Source organism: Caenorhabditis elegans, chromosome V, assembly GCF_000002985.6.
Source record: "Caenorhabditis elegans chromosome V".
Taxonomy (NCBI): domain Eukaryota; kingdom Metazoa; phylum Nematoda; class Chromadorea; order Rhabditida; family Rhabditidae; genus Caenorhabditis; species Caenorhabditis elegans.
Genome location: NC_003283.11, coordinates 2,631,075 through 2,647,012, shown reverse-complemented (window position 1 = coordinate 2,647,012; position 15,938 = coordinate 2,631,075). Strand labels below are relative to the sequence as shown.

Genomic DNA, 15,938 nt, shown 5'->3' with positions numbered 1-15,938 from the left:
AGATACACATTTTAAAGGTGGTATAATCGATTTTTAATAAAAATTGCTTTATTAAACTCAAAATTGTCTGAAAACACCGAATTTCATAATGAAACTTTTTGAAAACTTCTCAAAAAACAGTTATGGCGACTCAAAAAATGGGCTAAAATTAGTTAAAATTTGAAATTTGACCGATTTTTCAGCGGCTGGAAATTAACTTTTTTGAAATCACCGTCAAATTTTGGGTGTATAAGTTAGTTAACTTGCGTTTTCAACTCGATTTAGGTACATTAAAGACCGATGGATTACCAGAAATAACCAAATTTTACAAAATCTGGATCGACCTTAACGGTGGAGATCAGGAAAATGAGCATTTTAAAGTAAAAAACTCATTTTCCTGATCTCCACCTTTAAAGTCGATTCAGATTTTGTAAAATTTGGTAACGCCTGGTGATCCGCCGACCTTAAATGTACCTAAATCAAGTTGAAAACGCAAGTTAATTAACTTACATACCCAAAACTAGATGGTGATTTCAAAAAAGTTAGTTTCCAGCCGCTGACAAGTTGGTCAAATTTCAAATTTTAGCTAAAAAAAAAACAAATTTTAGCCCATTTTTTGAGCCGCTATAACTTTTTACGAAATTAAACAAGTGATTATTTTTGAACTCGGGGCGTCGGAGAGCTCAGCTTCTTGTTAATGGCACGAAAGAAGACAGGCTGAGGGCGATTCTCGCCGCCGCCGCCGCCGCCTGAAGCCAACGGGCTCTGCGGTGGGTGAGTATCGTGAAGCAGCGGAGCATTGGGGCGCGGAGATTGAGCAGATCGATTTGGAGTAGAAGGATCCGCTGATGATGGTCCGTCTTGGTAGTAGAGATCTGAGACGTTGACGTCGAGTGGCCGAAAACGAGTTGATGATCCATTTGAAGAGCCCGACATTGATTGAGTGGCTCCGCGCTGGAAAATTGGAATTTTTTTGTTATTCAGGTTATTAAGGAAAAATGGCCAAATTTTCCGATTTTTGGAAATTCGGAAAATTTCAAATTTTCGGGTTTGCCGAAATTTCACTAAAATTCGATTTTTCGATGTTCCGAAAGATCAAAAATTGTCGTTTTTCGTAAAAATGGGACATTTTTTTGAACAAAATTGATTTTAAAAAAAAATTTTTTTGTTAATTTTCTGTACATTTTTTTGGTTTTTTTTTTAATTTTTCGGTTTCCGAGAAAATCAAAAAAATTTTTTTCTACCGAAGTTCTGAAAAAATTCGAAAAACAGCTTAAAATGCTGCGTATTTCTCATGTAAGAGATAATAGAATTTTTTAAACATTTTTTTTCGATTATTTTTTGTATACTTCTTCGTTTTTGTTTTTCCGATTTTTCGTTTTTCCGGAAAATCTTATAAAAAAATTTCAAAAAAAAAAATCAATTCTTCGGTAATAGCTTAAAATGCAGGTTTTTTTTTCCAATTTTTGTTTTTAGGAGAAATTTGAATTTTGTTTTCAGATTTTCGGAAAAATGCAAAATTTTTCGTTTTTATTTTTTTAAGAAATAAAAAACTTTTTTTTTGAATTTTTTTTTTTTGGAATTTATATGTTTTATAAAGTTTTTAATTAAAAAAAACTTTTTTTTTTTGATTTTTCGAGCGGCCGAAGACCAAAAAAGTTTTCTTATTCGATTTTCGGAAAAATGAAAAAAAAAATCGATTTTTCGGAAAAAAAGCCTAAAATTTTTCGATTTTCCGATTTTCACAAAAATTAACAAAAATTAAAAAATAAAATCGATATTTGAAAATATTAAAATTTGTCGTTGTTCTCTGAAAAAAAGAAGTTTTTTCTCAGTTTTCCTCGATTAGAAATTGGTAAGAAATTTTGGCAATTTGCCGGTTTTCCGGAAATTTTCATTTTCGCCAATTTGCCGATTTGCCGAAAATTTTCAATTCCGGCAAGTTTTTCTCGAAAAAATTTTAAAAAAAATCGAATTTTTTTGCCAATTTTCCTCGAGTAGAATCGTGGTGAGACCTGAAAATCTCGTGCTCCAAGTGTCTGCCGTCGCTTTTCTCCTCCCTTCTCCAGCAGAAGCGTATCATCGTCCGAGTACCGGAATGTGAGCTGTGATACGGTAGAGCCAATGCGTGGCCGCATTTGTTCTTGAGCCGAGTCTATCGAAAGACGGCGAATTTCGGCGGCACTGAAATCGTCGATTGAGCCCGGATTTTTGACGAGAAGCCGGTTTTGGAGCCTGTTGAGCCAAAATTGTCCGAATTTGCCCAGGCGTTTGGAGGCGTGAAAGTTTTCGCGAAGAATGTACAGGCCGAATGGTGTGATGGAGGCGATCTCGTTGAAACCCGTTTGCTGGAAGAAAAATGTTGTTTTTTTTTCGGCAAATTCGGCAAATTGGTAATTTGCCGGAAATTTTCAATACAGGTAATTTGCCGGATTGCCGATTTCCCAGAAATTTTCATTTACGGCAAATGGGCAAATTGCCGTATATTTTGATTTTCGGCAAATTTCCGGTTTGCCGATTTCGCGGAAATTTTGATTTTGGGCAATTTTCAATTCCGGTAATTTGCCGGAAATTTCAAACCCGGCATTTTGCCCAGTTGCCGGAAATTTCAATTCTGGCAATTTGCCGATTTGCCGGAAAAGTTGATTTTCGGCAGTTTGCCGATTTCCCGGAAATTTTCATTTCCGGCAAATGGGCAAATTGCCAAATATTTTAAATTCCGTCAGTTTGCCGGATTGCCGAGTTGCCGGAAATTTTCAATTCCGGCAATTTGTCGATTTTCCGATATTTCAATTCTGACAAATTGCAGTTTTCCGGAAATTTCAATTCCGGCAATTCGCAGGTTTGCCGATTTGGCGGAAATTTTCATTTTCGCCAGTTTGCCGGAAATCATAAATTCAGGCAATTTGCCGATTTGCCGGATTTTCAATTCCATCAATTTGCGGAAATTTCAATTCTGGCAATTTGCCGATTTGCCGGACATTTCAATACCGGCAAATTGCCGATTTGCCGGAAATTTCAATTTCGCCAAGAAAATTACATTAATTTCATTTGAAACACTTGGGAAAGTGCTAAAAATTGGTCTGAAAGTGGCAAAAAACCGGCAATTGGCAACTTTTAGGCCATTTTTGAGCATTTTCTCAAATTTTTCAGTTGAAATAACTGCCATTTTCAGAAAAACCAAGTTTTTTTTTGTTCTGGCAGTAATTTTTAATGAAAATTGCTTCAAAATAGTCTCTAATTCAAAAAATCCAAAAAAATCGAAAAAATTGAATGCTTCGAAGCTGCGACCAATCAGCGATTCGCTCCGTCCATTTTTTAACCAATCAGAGCTCGAAGTCGCTGATTGGTCGAAAAGTGGGCGGGGCGAGTCGCTGATTGGTCGCCGACCTCATTTGAAGGAAATTTAGCCAAAAAAAGGTGGATTTTTCATTTTTTCGCGATTTTTTTGGGGTTTTCTGAATTTGAGACTTTTCTCTTTGGGTTTTCGGGGAATCAAAGGAAAAACGCGATTTTTTTTCAAATTTTGGCCAAATTCCCTTTAAAACTTGAACTGCGACCAATCAGCGATTCGCTCCGCCCATTTTTCAACCAACCAGGTGCTGATTGGTAGAAAAATGGGCAGAGCGAGTCGCTGATTGGTCGCCGACCTCATTTTGGAGGGATGTTAGTCAAAATTTGAAAAAAAAACGCGAAAGAATGAATAATCCACCTTTTTTTGGCTAAAATCCCTTCAAATGAGGTTGGCGACCAGTCAGCGCCTCGCTCCGCCCACTTTTCGGCCAATCAGCACCTTATTGGTTCAAAAATGGGCGGAGCGAGTCGCTGATTGGTCGGCGGACCTATATGAAGGGATTTTAGCAAAAAAAATGTGGATTTTTCATTCTTTCGCAATTTTTTTGTGGTTTTTCTGAATTTGAGGCAATTTTTTTTCGGATTTTTCCGTTTCTTACTCGAATAAAATAAATGCCATGATTAATCAATAAATTAATCGGTTTCCCGCACTTTGGGACATCTTTCATCGATTTCCGAACGAATTTCGTCGGCGGCGGCAGCTCGTACTGCAAAATTCGTCCGGAATACGTGCCGAAAAGCACGACGGGCGGTGCGCCGTGATAAAATCGATAAACGCAAGCGCAAATGATCGAATCGTAGTATTGGGATCGTTCGAATGTGCACTCCTGTTCCCATGTCAGCTTGTCGTTCGAGAATTTTAGGCGCCAAATTTGAGCGGGACCCATGAACGAGGAGATCAGAAGGCGTTGGACGTTATTCGACACTTCGGGGAGAAATTCGACGACGCTGATCGGGCTGGCATAGCGTAGGCGGATACTGGAAAAAATAACGATTTTTTAAAATTTTTGAAATTTTTTAATTTTATTGATTTTTTTTAAAACCATTTTTAATTTTTCTTTGTTTCAAAAATCGGAAATTTTCGTTTTCCCGATTTTTTTTTTCGAAAAAAACGTTCAGAAAATCAATTAAAAATTTATTTTGAAAGTGATTTTTCGAAAAATCGATTTTTTTTTGTTGAAAATTCGGGAAAATCGAAAAATGGTCAGAAAATTAATTAAATTATATTTTTGAAATTTTGTTAGGTTTGCGAAAAACATACATAATTTTTCTAAAAATTCTAAAATTATCAACTTTCAAGAAATATTCCGATATTTCGTTTAAAAAGATCAGATTTTTCAAAAAATTTCAAATTTTTTGTCATCTTTCTTTTTTTTTTCTAAGAAGAAATATATATGTTTTCTTATATTTTTGTTTGTGGCACTTTGCCGATTTGCCGGAAAATTCAACTCCGGCAATTTGCCGATTTGCCGGAAATTCTCAATTCCGGCAATTTTCCTGATTTGCCAGAAATTTCAATTCCGGCAATTTTCCTGATTTGCCAGAAATTTCAATTCCGGCAATTTGCCGCTTTGCCGATTTACCGGAATACGTAAACAAAATTTGACTTAAAAAGTGAACTTTATGATAATTTAATTTTTTTTAATCCTAAAAATTTTTCGATTTCATAAAAAAAATTTTTTAACGGATTTTCAATTTTCCGGTGAAAAAAAAAAGTTTAGAAAATCAACATAAAATTAAATATTTTTCGAAATATCGAATTTTTGAAAAAAATAGGGAAAAGAACGTTTTTGATTTTTGAAAAATAGAAAAATGGTCAGAGAATTAATAAAATTTTCGATATTTCAAAAAAAAAATTATATATCGAAACATTGAAAATTTTATTAATTTTCTGATCATTTTTCTATTTTTCAAGAATCAAAAAGGTTCATTTTCCCTATTTTTGTCAAAAATTCAAAAAATATTTAATTTTTTGTTGATTTTCTAAACTTTTTTTTGACCGGAAAATTGAAAATCCGTTAAAAAATGTTTCTGAAATCGAAAAATTTTTAATTAAAAAAAATATTTTTTAGGATTAAAAAAAATTAAATTGTCATAAAGTTCAATATTTTAGTCAAATTTTGTTTATGTATTCCGGTAAATCGGCAAATCGGCAAATCGCCGGAATTGAGAACTTCTGGCAAGTCGGCAAATTGCCGGAATTGAGAATTTCCGGCAAATCGCCAAATTGCCGGAATTGAGAATTTCGGGCAAACCGACGAGTTGCCGGAATTGAGAATTTCCGGCGAATCGCCAAATTGCCGGAAATGAGAATTTCCGGCAAATCGGCAAATTGACGGAATTGAGAATTTCCGGCAAATCGCCGAATTGCCGGAATTTAGAATTTCCGGCAAATCGCCAAATTGCCGGAATTGAGAATTTCCGGCAAATCGGCAAATTGTCAGAAACAAAAATATAATAAAACATATAAATTCCTTCTTTAAAAAAATAAGGAAAATGACAAAAAATTTGAAAATTTTTGAAAAATCTGAGTTTTTTAAACGAAATATCGGTTTTTTTTACAAAGTTGATAATTTTAGAATTTTTAGAAACATTTAAAATTTAATTAATTTTCTGACCATTTTTCAATTTTCAATTATCGGCAAATTACCGGAATTGAACATTTCCGGCAAACCGGCATTTCTCATCAAAATATAACAAAATTTGATGAAAAATTGAATTTTATCATTTTTTTTTTCAATTTTTTCGAAAAAAAATCGAATTTTTTCCTTTTTTCAAGTAAAATCCCGGCCCGAACCTATCCAAATTGCCGGAATTGAGAATTCCGGCAAATCGGCAAATTGCCGGAATTGAGAATTTCCGGGAAACCGGCAAATTGCCGAAATTGCAAATTTCCGGCAAATTGTCAGAAACAAAAATATAATAAAACATATAAATTCCTTCTTAAAAAATAAGAAAAATGTCAAAAAATTTGAAAATTTTTGAAAAATCTGATTTTTTCAATTTTTTCGAAAAAAATCGAATTTTTTTCTTTTTTTTTCAAGTAAAATCCCGGCCCGAACCTATCCAAATTGCCGGAATTGAGAATTCCGGCAAATCGGCAAATTGCCGGAATTGAGAATTTCCGGGAAACCGGCAAATTGCTGGAATTGACAATTTCCGGCAAATCGGAAAATTGCCGGAATTGAGAACTTGCGGCAAACCGGCAAATTGCCGGAATTGAAAATTTCCGGGAAACCGGCAAATTGACGAATTTGAAATTTCCGGCAAGTCTGCAAATTGGCGGAATTGAAAATTACCGCCAAATCGGCAAATTGCCGAATTTGAAAATTACCGGCAAATCGGCATTTCTCATCAAAAATCTAACAAAAATTTGACCGAAAAATTGAATTTTATCATTTTTTTTTCAATTTTTTTCGAAAAAAAATTTAATTTTTTTTTCGTTTTTCTTAAAAACCCAACCTATCCAAAATGACATTTCCCTCAATCATGCACACCGACGCAATAAGAACACCAGTATCAAGTCCAACAGCACTATATCGATAGACATGACAAATTTTACACGACGTCTTCAGCGCTCCACCGGGCAAATTGGTGAGCGCCAACGACGGGAACCAATCGAAAACATCCTCGATTTGCTCGATCCTCGTCGGCTCGACTGTATAAGCCGACACTTGAGCATCCTTGGAGAACACCAGAAGACAATGCTGATCCCCAGTGAACTTTTTACGGTCTGTAAGCCGGCAACAGGCGACCATCGACGGCGACGGAATTAGGCTACAAAATACAACTCGTCGCTCCTTTGTAATCCGATAAATCGATCCGAAACACTTTGCCGGCACGTTATTCGTGTTAAGCTCAATCCAGAAGACCGCCAGAATCGCCAGGCAATCCCCGGAAGGCTCCAGGCTTAGATCGCAACATCCGAGCTCGTAGACACTGCCGCGGCTCTCGGGCTCCATGGGGAGAAGCTTCACGAGGTTCACAATGCTCCACTTGCTCTTTCGGCACTGCTTATCTGTGGTTAGAGCCAGATTTCCGTCGAATGAGACTACCGCCGTGATTTGCTGGGTGCGCAGGTAGCCGGCGCGCTCCCAACAATTGTTGGGTAGAATGTGCGCTCTAACGCACTTTTCGAAGGCGTCACTGGTTCCCCGGGACGATTGCCGGTACCAGTGCGTTGATTTTTGTTGGTGACATTTTAGAAATTGCCGGAGCACGTGATCCCGCTTAAATAGCTTTAGAGCCCGTCTCGAGCGATTTTTCGACAGCTTCGTCGGGTTTAAGCCGGGGATGTTCCGTTTCGAGCTCATTTCCCAACTCCTGAAGCTCTTGAAGAATCTCGTGCGACTCCTCTCGATCCTCCAAGCTTTCGTCAAGCTGCCCGTAGAATTCGTGAAGCTTTTGCGCCAAATCGAATTTCACAATGTGCGCGAGCTCGTTTTTATTGATCGCGCACGTGTGCGGGGCGATTTTCTGCCGGATGAGGCTGGGCTTGACTGGTTTGTCCTGTGTAATGAAGTCGTCTTCGAATTTCTGCTCTTCAGATGATTGTTCAGGTTCAGGTTGAGACAAAAGTTTGAAGATTTGATCGTTTTTCAGCGATTCGATGTCCTTTAAAATCGACTTTGAATCGATTTTCTTCTTATCCTTCACGGCTTTTAGACGTTTTTCTGCAAAAAAATTGGGTTTTTTGGCAATTTAAAGCATCGCTTTAACCTACCAAGTGCTGCCAAGTAGGTGTTATCTGTCTGCCGAGTGTTCGCTTGTGGGGCGAACGGATCCGACATTAAAACAAAGCCGAAAATGCGGAAAATTGATCGATTTTGCCTGAAAACTGATGAAAATTCATAAAAATCGTGTAAAAAACAACGAAAATCAGCGAAAATCAATGAAAAATAACAATATTCGCGAAAACATATAATAAAACGTTGTCTGAGAGGAGTCCGCAGCGCGCATTTTCACGGCCGCGGCCACCGCAAAAGCGCGGCAGTTTAAATGGGGGTTTTTGTTTAGACGCTTTTTAACGGATGAATATGCCGTATAAAATCAAAAATTACATTAAAATTTAACAAAAACACATAATTGTTTACCATGGTATAATATTTGATCGCTGAGATTTGGTTTGTAAGCATTTAATCCAATTTACCCGGCCGAAACCAAAAAAACATTTATGTAGCACCTGCAAATCACATTTTAATCTAGCTTGAGCTTATATAAAATGATTGCTCGCCGTTTACATATTGCCAGAATGCTCAAAAACCCCAAAAAATGCTCGTATTTTTTAATTGAGCACCCAAGTGAGCCCATCATCATTCCACTGTCAATTTTTATAACATCGCTGTCAACTTTTATCAATTTGATTGGATTTTATGTAATTGTGAAAAAATCTAAAAAGGAAACAAGACTGTTCAGATTCACACTTTTCGGAGTTCAGGTGAGAATTAACACGAGGTTCTGGCGTTCCTCATTGAATTTTTCGCGCTCCATTGACAATCGGCCGCCGGTCAACGCGTGGGAAAGTCGTGTACTCCACACAATTCTAGGGAAGCCAGAACCTCTTATTGAATTACTTTGTGAGAAAAAAAAATTAAAAAAATTTCAGTTTTCCCTCTGGATTTCTCAAGGCTTCTGGGCAATTTTCCTGAACACTCTGGCATTTTTCCCATTTCCGGCTCTTTCGGCGAATAGTTTTTTCGGCAACGATGGCTCAATTCACAATTTGTTCTATGTCTGGGTGCTCTTGTTGAGCATTTTTGCTGTATTTCTAGTTGGCCAACTAATTGTTCGCCACAGAATGGTAGTCCGGCACGACAGTATTTTTAATGTGCGTTTTTTAAAAATTGTTACGAAAAAGCGCGATTTCTTACGCGAAATTGCGGACTTTGAGGTTGGTAATGTGGTGCAAACGCGCTCCACCGCTAATTGAAAATCTGACCTTCCTCACTGAATTTTTCGCGCTCCATTGACAATCGCCCACCGGACAACGCGTGGGAAACTCGTGTACTTCACACGGACAAATGAATTTAGTTTTACAACTGAAATCGAGCCGCGACGCGACACGCAACGTGTCGTAAATCTACCGAGCCAAAATGGCCTAGTTCGGCAAACTCTTTCATTCCAATTTACGAGGGAAGCCAGAAATCCGTGTGTGTGGTGCGCTAGACGTTTTAAAGTAGCAGTGGAGCGCACTTGCATTGTGAATTCAAAATACCTATTGAAATCATCGTGGAAACGCGCTCTTTTGCTAATTTTTTGTCTGCGAAAAACTTTCTAAACCCAAATTTTCCAGTTTCCCCGATGGTTCTACATTATTTTGTTAGCTGGCGGCTGGTCAGTTATGATTTCCATAATTCTACTAGCGTGGACATATTGTGACTCCGCGGAAATTGCAAAATTCGAGTATGTTCGGCAAAACTTTCCCAGTTGCCTGAAGGTGTTCGATTTGTCTGGAGTGCTAGTTATCACCAATGTTTTGGCACTTTACGCGATGCTCGGCCTAATGGTTATAGTTGGCCTGGGAGCCGAAAGTGTAAGTCTTGAAGTCTCAGACAAACGCTTAGTAGCTTAATTAGATTTCAACCATATTTGATTAGAAACTGAGCAAATATAATGGGGACATAATTAATAGGCTTCCTATTCTAATCCAATATGGATTTTCTAATCAAATATGGTTGAAATCTAATCCAATGTGGAACAAATCTAATCCAATATGGCCGAAATCTAATCCAATATGGAACAAATCTAATCCAATATGGACAAAATCTAATCCAATATGGTCGAAATCTAATCAAATATGGCTGAGATCGTGCCATATTGGATTAGATTTGTTTTCTAATGAAATATGGAGGAAATCTAATCTAACATGGATTTCTAATCTAATATGGAGCAAATATAATTCAATATGGATTTTCTAAACAAATATGGTTGAAATCTCGTTTAATATGGTTGAAATCTAATTAAGCTACTAAGCGTTTGTCTGAGGTCTTTGTAGGAAAAATTAGGCTTATGTTTATGCTTAGGCTTAGGCTTAGGCTTAGGCTTAGACTAGGCTTAGATTTAGACTTAGGTTTTAGCTTACTAGGGAATACATTACCTATTGGGTTGGCGTTTTGAAACGAATGTAGTGTCATTGGATAGCTGATTTTATGTACTTCTCGAACATAAGAGACAATTTTTTCCGCCGACATCTAGAACTTGAGAGGAATTCTGATTTTTTTTAATTTCAAAATTTTTTGCCGATTTGCCGGAAATCATGGGAAAAATTTAAAAAAAAACGGCAAATGATGAAATTCGAAATTTCCGGCAAATCGGCAAACCGGCAAATCGCCGGAATTGAAAATTTCTGGAAAATCAACAAATTCTCGGAAATGATAATTTCCGGCAAATCTTTAAATTGGCAAATCAACAAATTGCCGAAAATGATAACTTCTGGCAAACAGTCAATTTGCCGTAAATAAAAATCCGCCAATTTGCCGGATTGCCGGAAGTTATAATTTCCGGCAATTTGCCGATTTACCGGATTTTCTATTTACGGCAATTTGTCAACTTGCCGGAAATTTTTATTTTCGGCAAATCGCCGATTTGCCTGAAATTTTCATTCCCGGCAATTTGCCGATTTGCCGGAAATTTATATTTTCGGCAATTGCCGATTTACCAGAAATTTTGATTTTCTGCAAATTTCCGATTTGCCCGAAATTTTTATTTCCGGCAATTCGCCAGTTTGCCGGAAATTTTCATTTTAGGTAAATTGCCAGTTTTCCGGTTTGCCGGGAATTTTTTATTTCCGGCAATTTGCCAATTTGCCGATTTGCCGGAAATTTTAAATTCCGGCAATTTGCCGATTTGCCGGAAAACTTCAATTCCGGCAATTTGGCCATTTGCCGGAAGTGGCTAGAGGGTTTTTTTAAAAGACATAACAATTTGCCTAAAACTGCCGGTTTGCCGGAAGTTTTTAAATTTTGGCGTTTATGTCTTTTATGTCTGGGTGCTCTATTATAGGTTCCATATGTTTTACCCCATCCACTGAAATGAATTAAAAACAGAAATTCCCTCTATTAAAATTGAACTCATCACTACCAACGCCATCTACATATAAGCACTCGATCGGTATATACACCGTTTTCCCGTTTGCGGTTCGCCTTTCCCGTCAAGACGGGGGGAGGCGATGACGTGCGTCGTCCTCGCTCGTCTCTTCTACGATCGATAGGTGTTCCCAGGTACCTGCATTCTTTCTACTGCAACTAGCGGAACTCCTGAGTTGTCCGTACATCCAGAAGATGACCTCCCTTCATGTTGTTGTCCCACTATCTGCCAGGGTCTTGCGAAAGCAAATCTCTGGCCTGGCGGAGGGCCAGCTAACTCTCTCCCTCAAGCCTTCGGAAGCTTCCTGGGTCATCGGTGAATTTTGGGCGGTCGTTGTTGGGTGCCGCATTTCTTCGACCCTCGCTAAGTGTGAGGGAGCCGGGTAAAACCGCACGTTCAAATGGCCTCTAACCCAACTTGAGCTCGAGCTTCGGGGCTTGAGCTCGAGCTTCGGGGCTTGAGCTCGAGCTTCGGGGCTTGAGCTCGAGCTTCGGGGCTTGAGCTCGAGCTTCGGGGCTTGAGCTCGAGCTTCGGGGCTTGAGCTCGAGCGTCGGGGTTTGAGCTCGAGCGTCGGGGTTTGAGCTCGAGCGTCGGGGTTTGAGCTCGAGCGTCGGGGTTTGAGCTCGAGCGTCGGGGCGCTTGCGCTCAAGTTTCGGCGCTTGCGCTCAAGTTTCGGCGTTTGCGCTCAAGCTTCGGCGTTTGCGCTCGAGCGTCGGGGCGCTTGCCATCGAGCGTCGGGGCTTGCTCTCGAGCGTCGGGGCTTGCTCTCGAGCTAATAGGGAGTGCAAGACTATTAGGGAGTGCAAGACTAATTTTCGGAAGAAATTTCGACACATTTTAGAACTTCACGAAGCGTATCTTTGCGGAGGAATTTTTATTAACCGCCTATCAGGAAAAATGCAAATAAAATAATAAAACCATAAACAAAAACAAAAACAAGAAAAACTTCAAATTATCCAACCGAAATAATAGAACTGTCCGAATTGTATCCATCTTCCTGCGAGCCATCAATCTCGATTTGTTGTGCAAGATCAGAAAGCGTGTTATCGATTCGGGTTCGATTCAGAAGATCGAGACCTGATGGAATTGATCCTGATGGCTTGAAACAGTGAATTTCGTAATCTTCGCTGCCACCGATTGCGGTTGTAAGACCACATCCTTTAAATGATTGAAGAATAAGATCCTTTGGAAGTTCATTCCAAGCGCTCTCGATCCATTCCAAATATTCAAACATTGATGGCGGACGCATATTGTTGTTTTTAGTAAAACTCTTTGCGCCATGAACCATCCAATCTTCATATTTGCGACGAATGCTTGATTTGAAACTTGAATTCCAGAACACGTCAGGAGCCTAAACAATAAGTAAACGTTTTAATTGATTAATTAATCTGAAACCTGAATAAATTTAGTACATCCTCCGGGAATGACTGCGGTGCCAATTTTCAACGATTTCAACACAGCTTTTGTGGCGTCACTGATGTGGCATCTAAATGCATCCCACGCGAGGAAGCGTTTTCCAAAGAATGCTGGGCCGATAATGGTCTTGAGATAGTAAGCAGTTGCTTCGTCGTTGAAAAATGTACGATTACACCAGTTTAGCTGCAGAGAATTCTGAAATCTCTTCACGATTTCTTGGTCAGGTCGGGTACGTGGAAGCAACACATACGGACGACATTTATAGCCATCGGCTCGTGCTGTCAGAAGAACTGTTACGTGCATCTTCTCATGACCAGTAGTTTTAACCGGAACCTGGAAAGTTGAATGAGTACAATAGATACATGTCTGATGTGTAATGGTATTGTGAATGGTCGAAAATAAAACGTTACCTCCTTTGCTCCTTTTTCATTTAGTGTCAGCGAATTGGAAAAATCTAAGTAGACAGCAGTTTCGTCCGAAGCGAAAATATGTGAATTTGCATAGTTATTCTCACTTCTCATTTTTTCGACATATAAAATGTAGTCGACAATTTTTTTGGAATATTCATCGGGCTCCTTCTGGCACGTTGTTGTTGCTCTTCTGCAACTGAGACTATGTCTTTACATGAATCTGTCAAGCCAACCATTCGATGCCTAAACGAGCTTTTAAAAAATTTGTCTATAAAATGAAATCGTTGACAACCTTAAAATCACTGCTTCCCACAACTTCTTTGGCTTTCTGACGAATCAGGAATCGGCTCACTCGAAACTTTTGCTTTCTCTGATCATGAAACCAGGAGATCATTTCATCGTCCAGATCTTTGAACTTGAGAGCTCTACCTCCACCCTGTAGTCGCTTCGTTGCTTTTACGTCGGGATTTCTTCTGAATATTGGGTTTACAGCAGTTTTTTACTTTAAACTTACAATTGAGCAGAAATTTGTTCTTCCTGAGCAACCCATTGTTGGATGTTCTGGCGGCTAACATTCAAATCTCTTGCTGCTTTTGCTTTAGTGTACTTCTTAGCGTATTGAATCGCCTCAAGTTTGAACTTCATGCTGTGATTCTTTTTAGAACCTTTTGGAGTATTAGACAACGTCGGATTACTTGGCATGATTACCCTGTAACATACTTTACAATATTTTGAAAAAGGAAATGTTGAAAATGACTGAAAACGTTCGAAAAAAGAAAAAAAACTCGAAAAAATTAGAAAAAAAACAATACGAAAAATGGCGGCGAGTCTCGCAGCGAAAAAGGGGGCAAGACTAATAGGGAGTGCAAGACTAATAGGGAGTGCAAGACTAATTTTCGGGAGGTGTTCGAGGGGCAATACTAATAGGGAGTGCAAGACTAATAGGGAGGCCATATTAATAGAAGAAATACGGTAAACTGAAGACCTGTCCGGCTAAAGCCTATCCAAGTCCTCCTCAAGCTCTGTCTAATATTCAGGTTTGTCTGAGGTTTGCACAAGGCCTGTCCACGGGCAGCGTAGCACTGCACGGTTTACCCAAGGTCTGTCTATAGCCGAAGCTTGCCGAACGGCTTCTGAAAGCCTGTCCGAGGTTTGATCTCACCATTGGCTTGTCCGAGCTATGACCTGCTCGAGTTGTGTTCAAGATATTTTGAAGGCTTGATCGAGGTCTAAATTTACTTTAAGCACGAACCAGATCTATTATCCAAAAAAAAAACGATAGCAAAATTTTCTCATAATTAATTTTTGATCAACCTGTTAAACTGGACTCTGCCCCTAATTTTTTGCCGTTGTTATTTTTGTTTGGCTGTCTCTTCGAATGAAGGAGAGGTCTAACCAACAAAGTAGATCAAAAATATTTTTGTCGAAATTTTGCGATCGTATGTTTTTGATAATTAATTTTATAATATCTAATTTCTTACTATGGTCTGCTCAACTTAAAGTGTTGACAGTTTTTAAACTTTAATCACAGAATTCGTTCACCAACAATATTTTCAGGCCTACGCCGTTTCCAGTTTTCTGATGCTTTTCGAATTATTTAAACAAACGAGCAAAATGAGCAAGAATGCATTTGCACATATGAAAAAAGTGGTTGTAGACACTATTGTGCAGGTAACCTTCTAGGGCCACGGTTTTACAACTTTAAAGGTCTTATAGATTCTCATCAAGTCCCTATTTATCTCTACATGGGCATTCTGGATTGTTATATCCTACTTTGTTGATAAGAACGTTGACACAAGAGGTACAATTCGACAATCCTTTAAGTCAACTACAATTTAAAAATTTCAGCTGCGTCCACAATCATCAACTCGCTGTTCGTAGCCGCCCCGATTCCCGGAACTATTTCGATGATGGTTCAAAATGCTAGCTACCGAAAATTTATAACCGAAACCATATTGCGCAGAAAACGTTCCGAAGTCAATCCGTACCAATCTACACTTCCAGGCCGTCTTTGAATATTGTTTCTTAACTTTTAATAAAACTTGAACAGTTGTTATTTCCGACAATGCTGCAAAATGATCTATCCAAATTGTCTCCACTTTTTTAAATTAAAAACCAGCCGCTCGCAAGCGCGCGGAGTACCGCCAAAAAATATTTTCGGTTTTTTTGTTGAATTTTTTGAGCTAAATAAAATGTCTATAACCGTTTTAATGAAACTATTCACGTGGTGTCCGGCTCTCTCATTGCGATTTGATCTACAAAAAATGCGGAAATTTTTTCCCCTAGAAAAATGTGACGTCAGCACACTCTTAACCATGCGAAAGCAGTTGAGAAGTCTGCGTCTCTTCTCCCGCATTTTTCGAAGATCAAACGTAATGGGACATCCTGACACCACGTGACTATTCTTAACATTCTTGAACGTAGTACTTTTTAGATGTTCTTCAAATCATAACTATTCGAACGTTTCAAAAATATTAAAAGTCTCTATAACATTTCCAGTTTTAGAAATAATCAAATAGGTAGTTTTTTGAACACTTTGGAATGAAAATTTTCGAAATTTTCAAGTCCCATTCGATAGTTTTACGGAACGATTATTACATTTTTAAGTATGTAGAAAATCTCAACTGTTTTTGAATTTTAAAGGAAATTCTAGAAATTTTGAAATATTAGTAAGAGTCTCGAAAAATATTTAAT

General features: G+C 38.3%; 3 protein-coding genes and 2 non-coding genes across 6 annotated transcripts; 1 reads left to right on the top strand and 4 right to left on the bottom strand.

Annotated features, from left to right (window-relative positions):
- Window positions 1-418: 418 nt before the first annotated feature.
- Window positions 419-7,678, bottom strand: W02H5.2 (SOCS box domain-containing protein). Its single transcript, NM_001347307.5, has 4 exons — window positions 6,796-7,678; window positions 3,933-4,311; window positions 1,995-2,327; window positions 419-933 (listed from the first exon to the last, which is right to left on the bottom strand). Exons 1-4 carry the CDS (start codon window positions 7,644-7,646, stop codon window positions 634-636), a joined length of 1,863 nt encoding a protein of 620 aa, NP_001334234.1. The 5' UTR covers window positions 7,647-7,678; the 3' UTR covers window positions 419-633.
- Window positions 6,818-6,920, bottom strand: W02H5.18. The gene has a single exon (NR_102012.1). It is a non-coding gene; the product is annotated as an Unclassified non-coding RNA W02H5.18 (non-coding RNA).
- On the bottom strand, window positions 7,418-7,522 carry W02H5.17. The gene has a single exon (NR_102011.1). It is a non-coding gene; the product is annotated as an Unclassified non-coding RNA W02H5.17 (non-coding RNA).
- W02H5.19 (uncharacterized protein) lies at window positions 7,564-8,123 on the bottom strand (the record flags this gene model as incomplete). The annotated part of the gene is made up of 2 exons (NM_001392487.1): window positions 7,564-8,006; window positions 8,057-8,123. 2 exons carry the CDS (start codon window positions 8,121-8,123, stop codon window positions 7,564-7,566), a joined length of 510 nt encoding a protein of 169 aa, NP_001380204.1.
- Window positions 8,124-8,554: 431 nt separating this feature from the next.
- W02H5.11 (G_PROTEIN_RECEP_F1_2 domain-containing protein) lies at window positions 8,555-15,259 on the top strand (the record flags this gene model as incomplete). 2 transcript variants are annotated; one of them, NM_001316824.4, is made up of 6 exons in its annotated part: window positions 8,555-8,770; window positions 8,939-9,160; window positions 9,626-9,865; window positions 14,802-14,915; window positions 14,961-15,045; window positions 15,093-15,259. In NM_001316824.4, the coding sequence occupies 6 exons, from the start codon at window positions 8,555-8,557 to the stop codon at window positions 15,257-15,259; spliced, it is 1,044 nt and encodes a 347-aa protein (NP_001303753.1). The 2 variants fall into 2 exon arrangements, with proteins under 2 accessions (NP_001303753.1, NP_001364777.1); NM_001377588.1 differs by lacking the exons at window positions 8,555-8,770; window positions 8,939-9,160; window positions 9,626-9,865 and having other exon boundaries at window positions 14,826-14,915.
- Window positions 15,260-15,938: the final 679 nt, after the last annotated feature.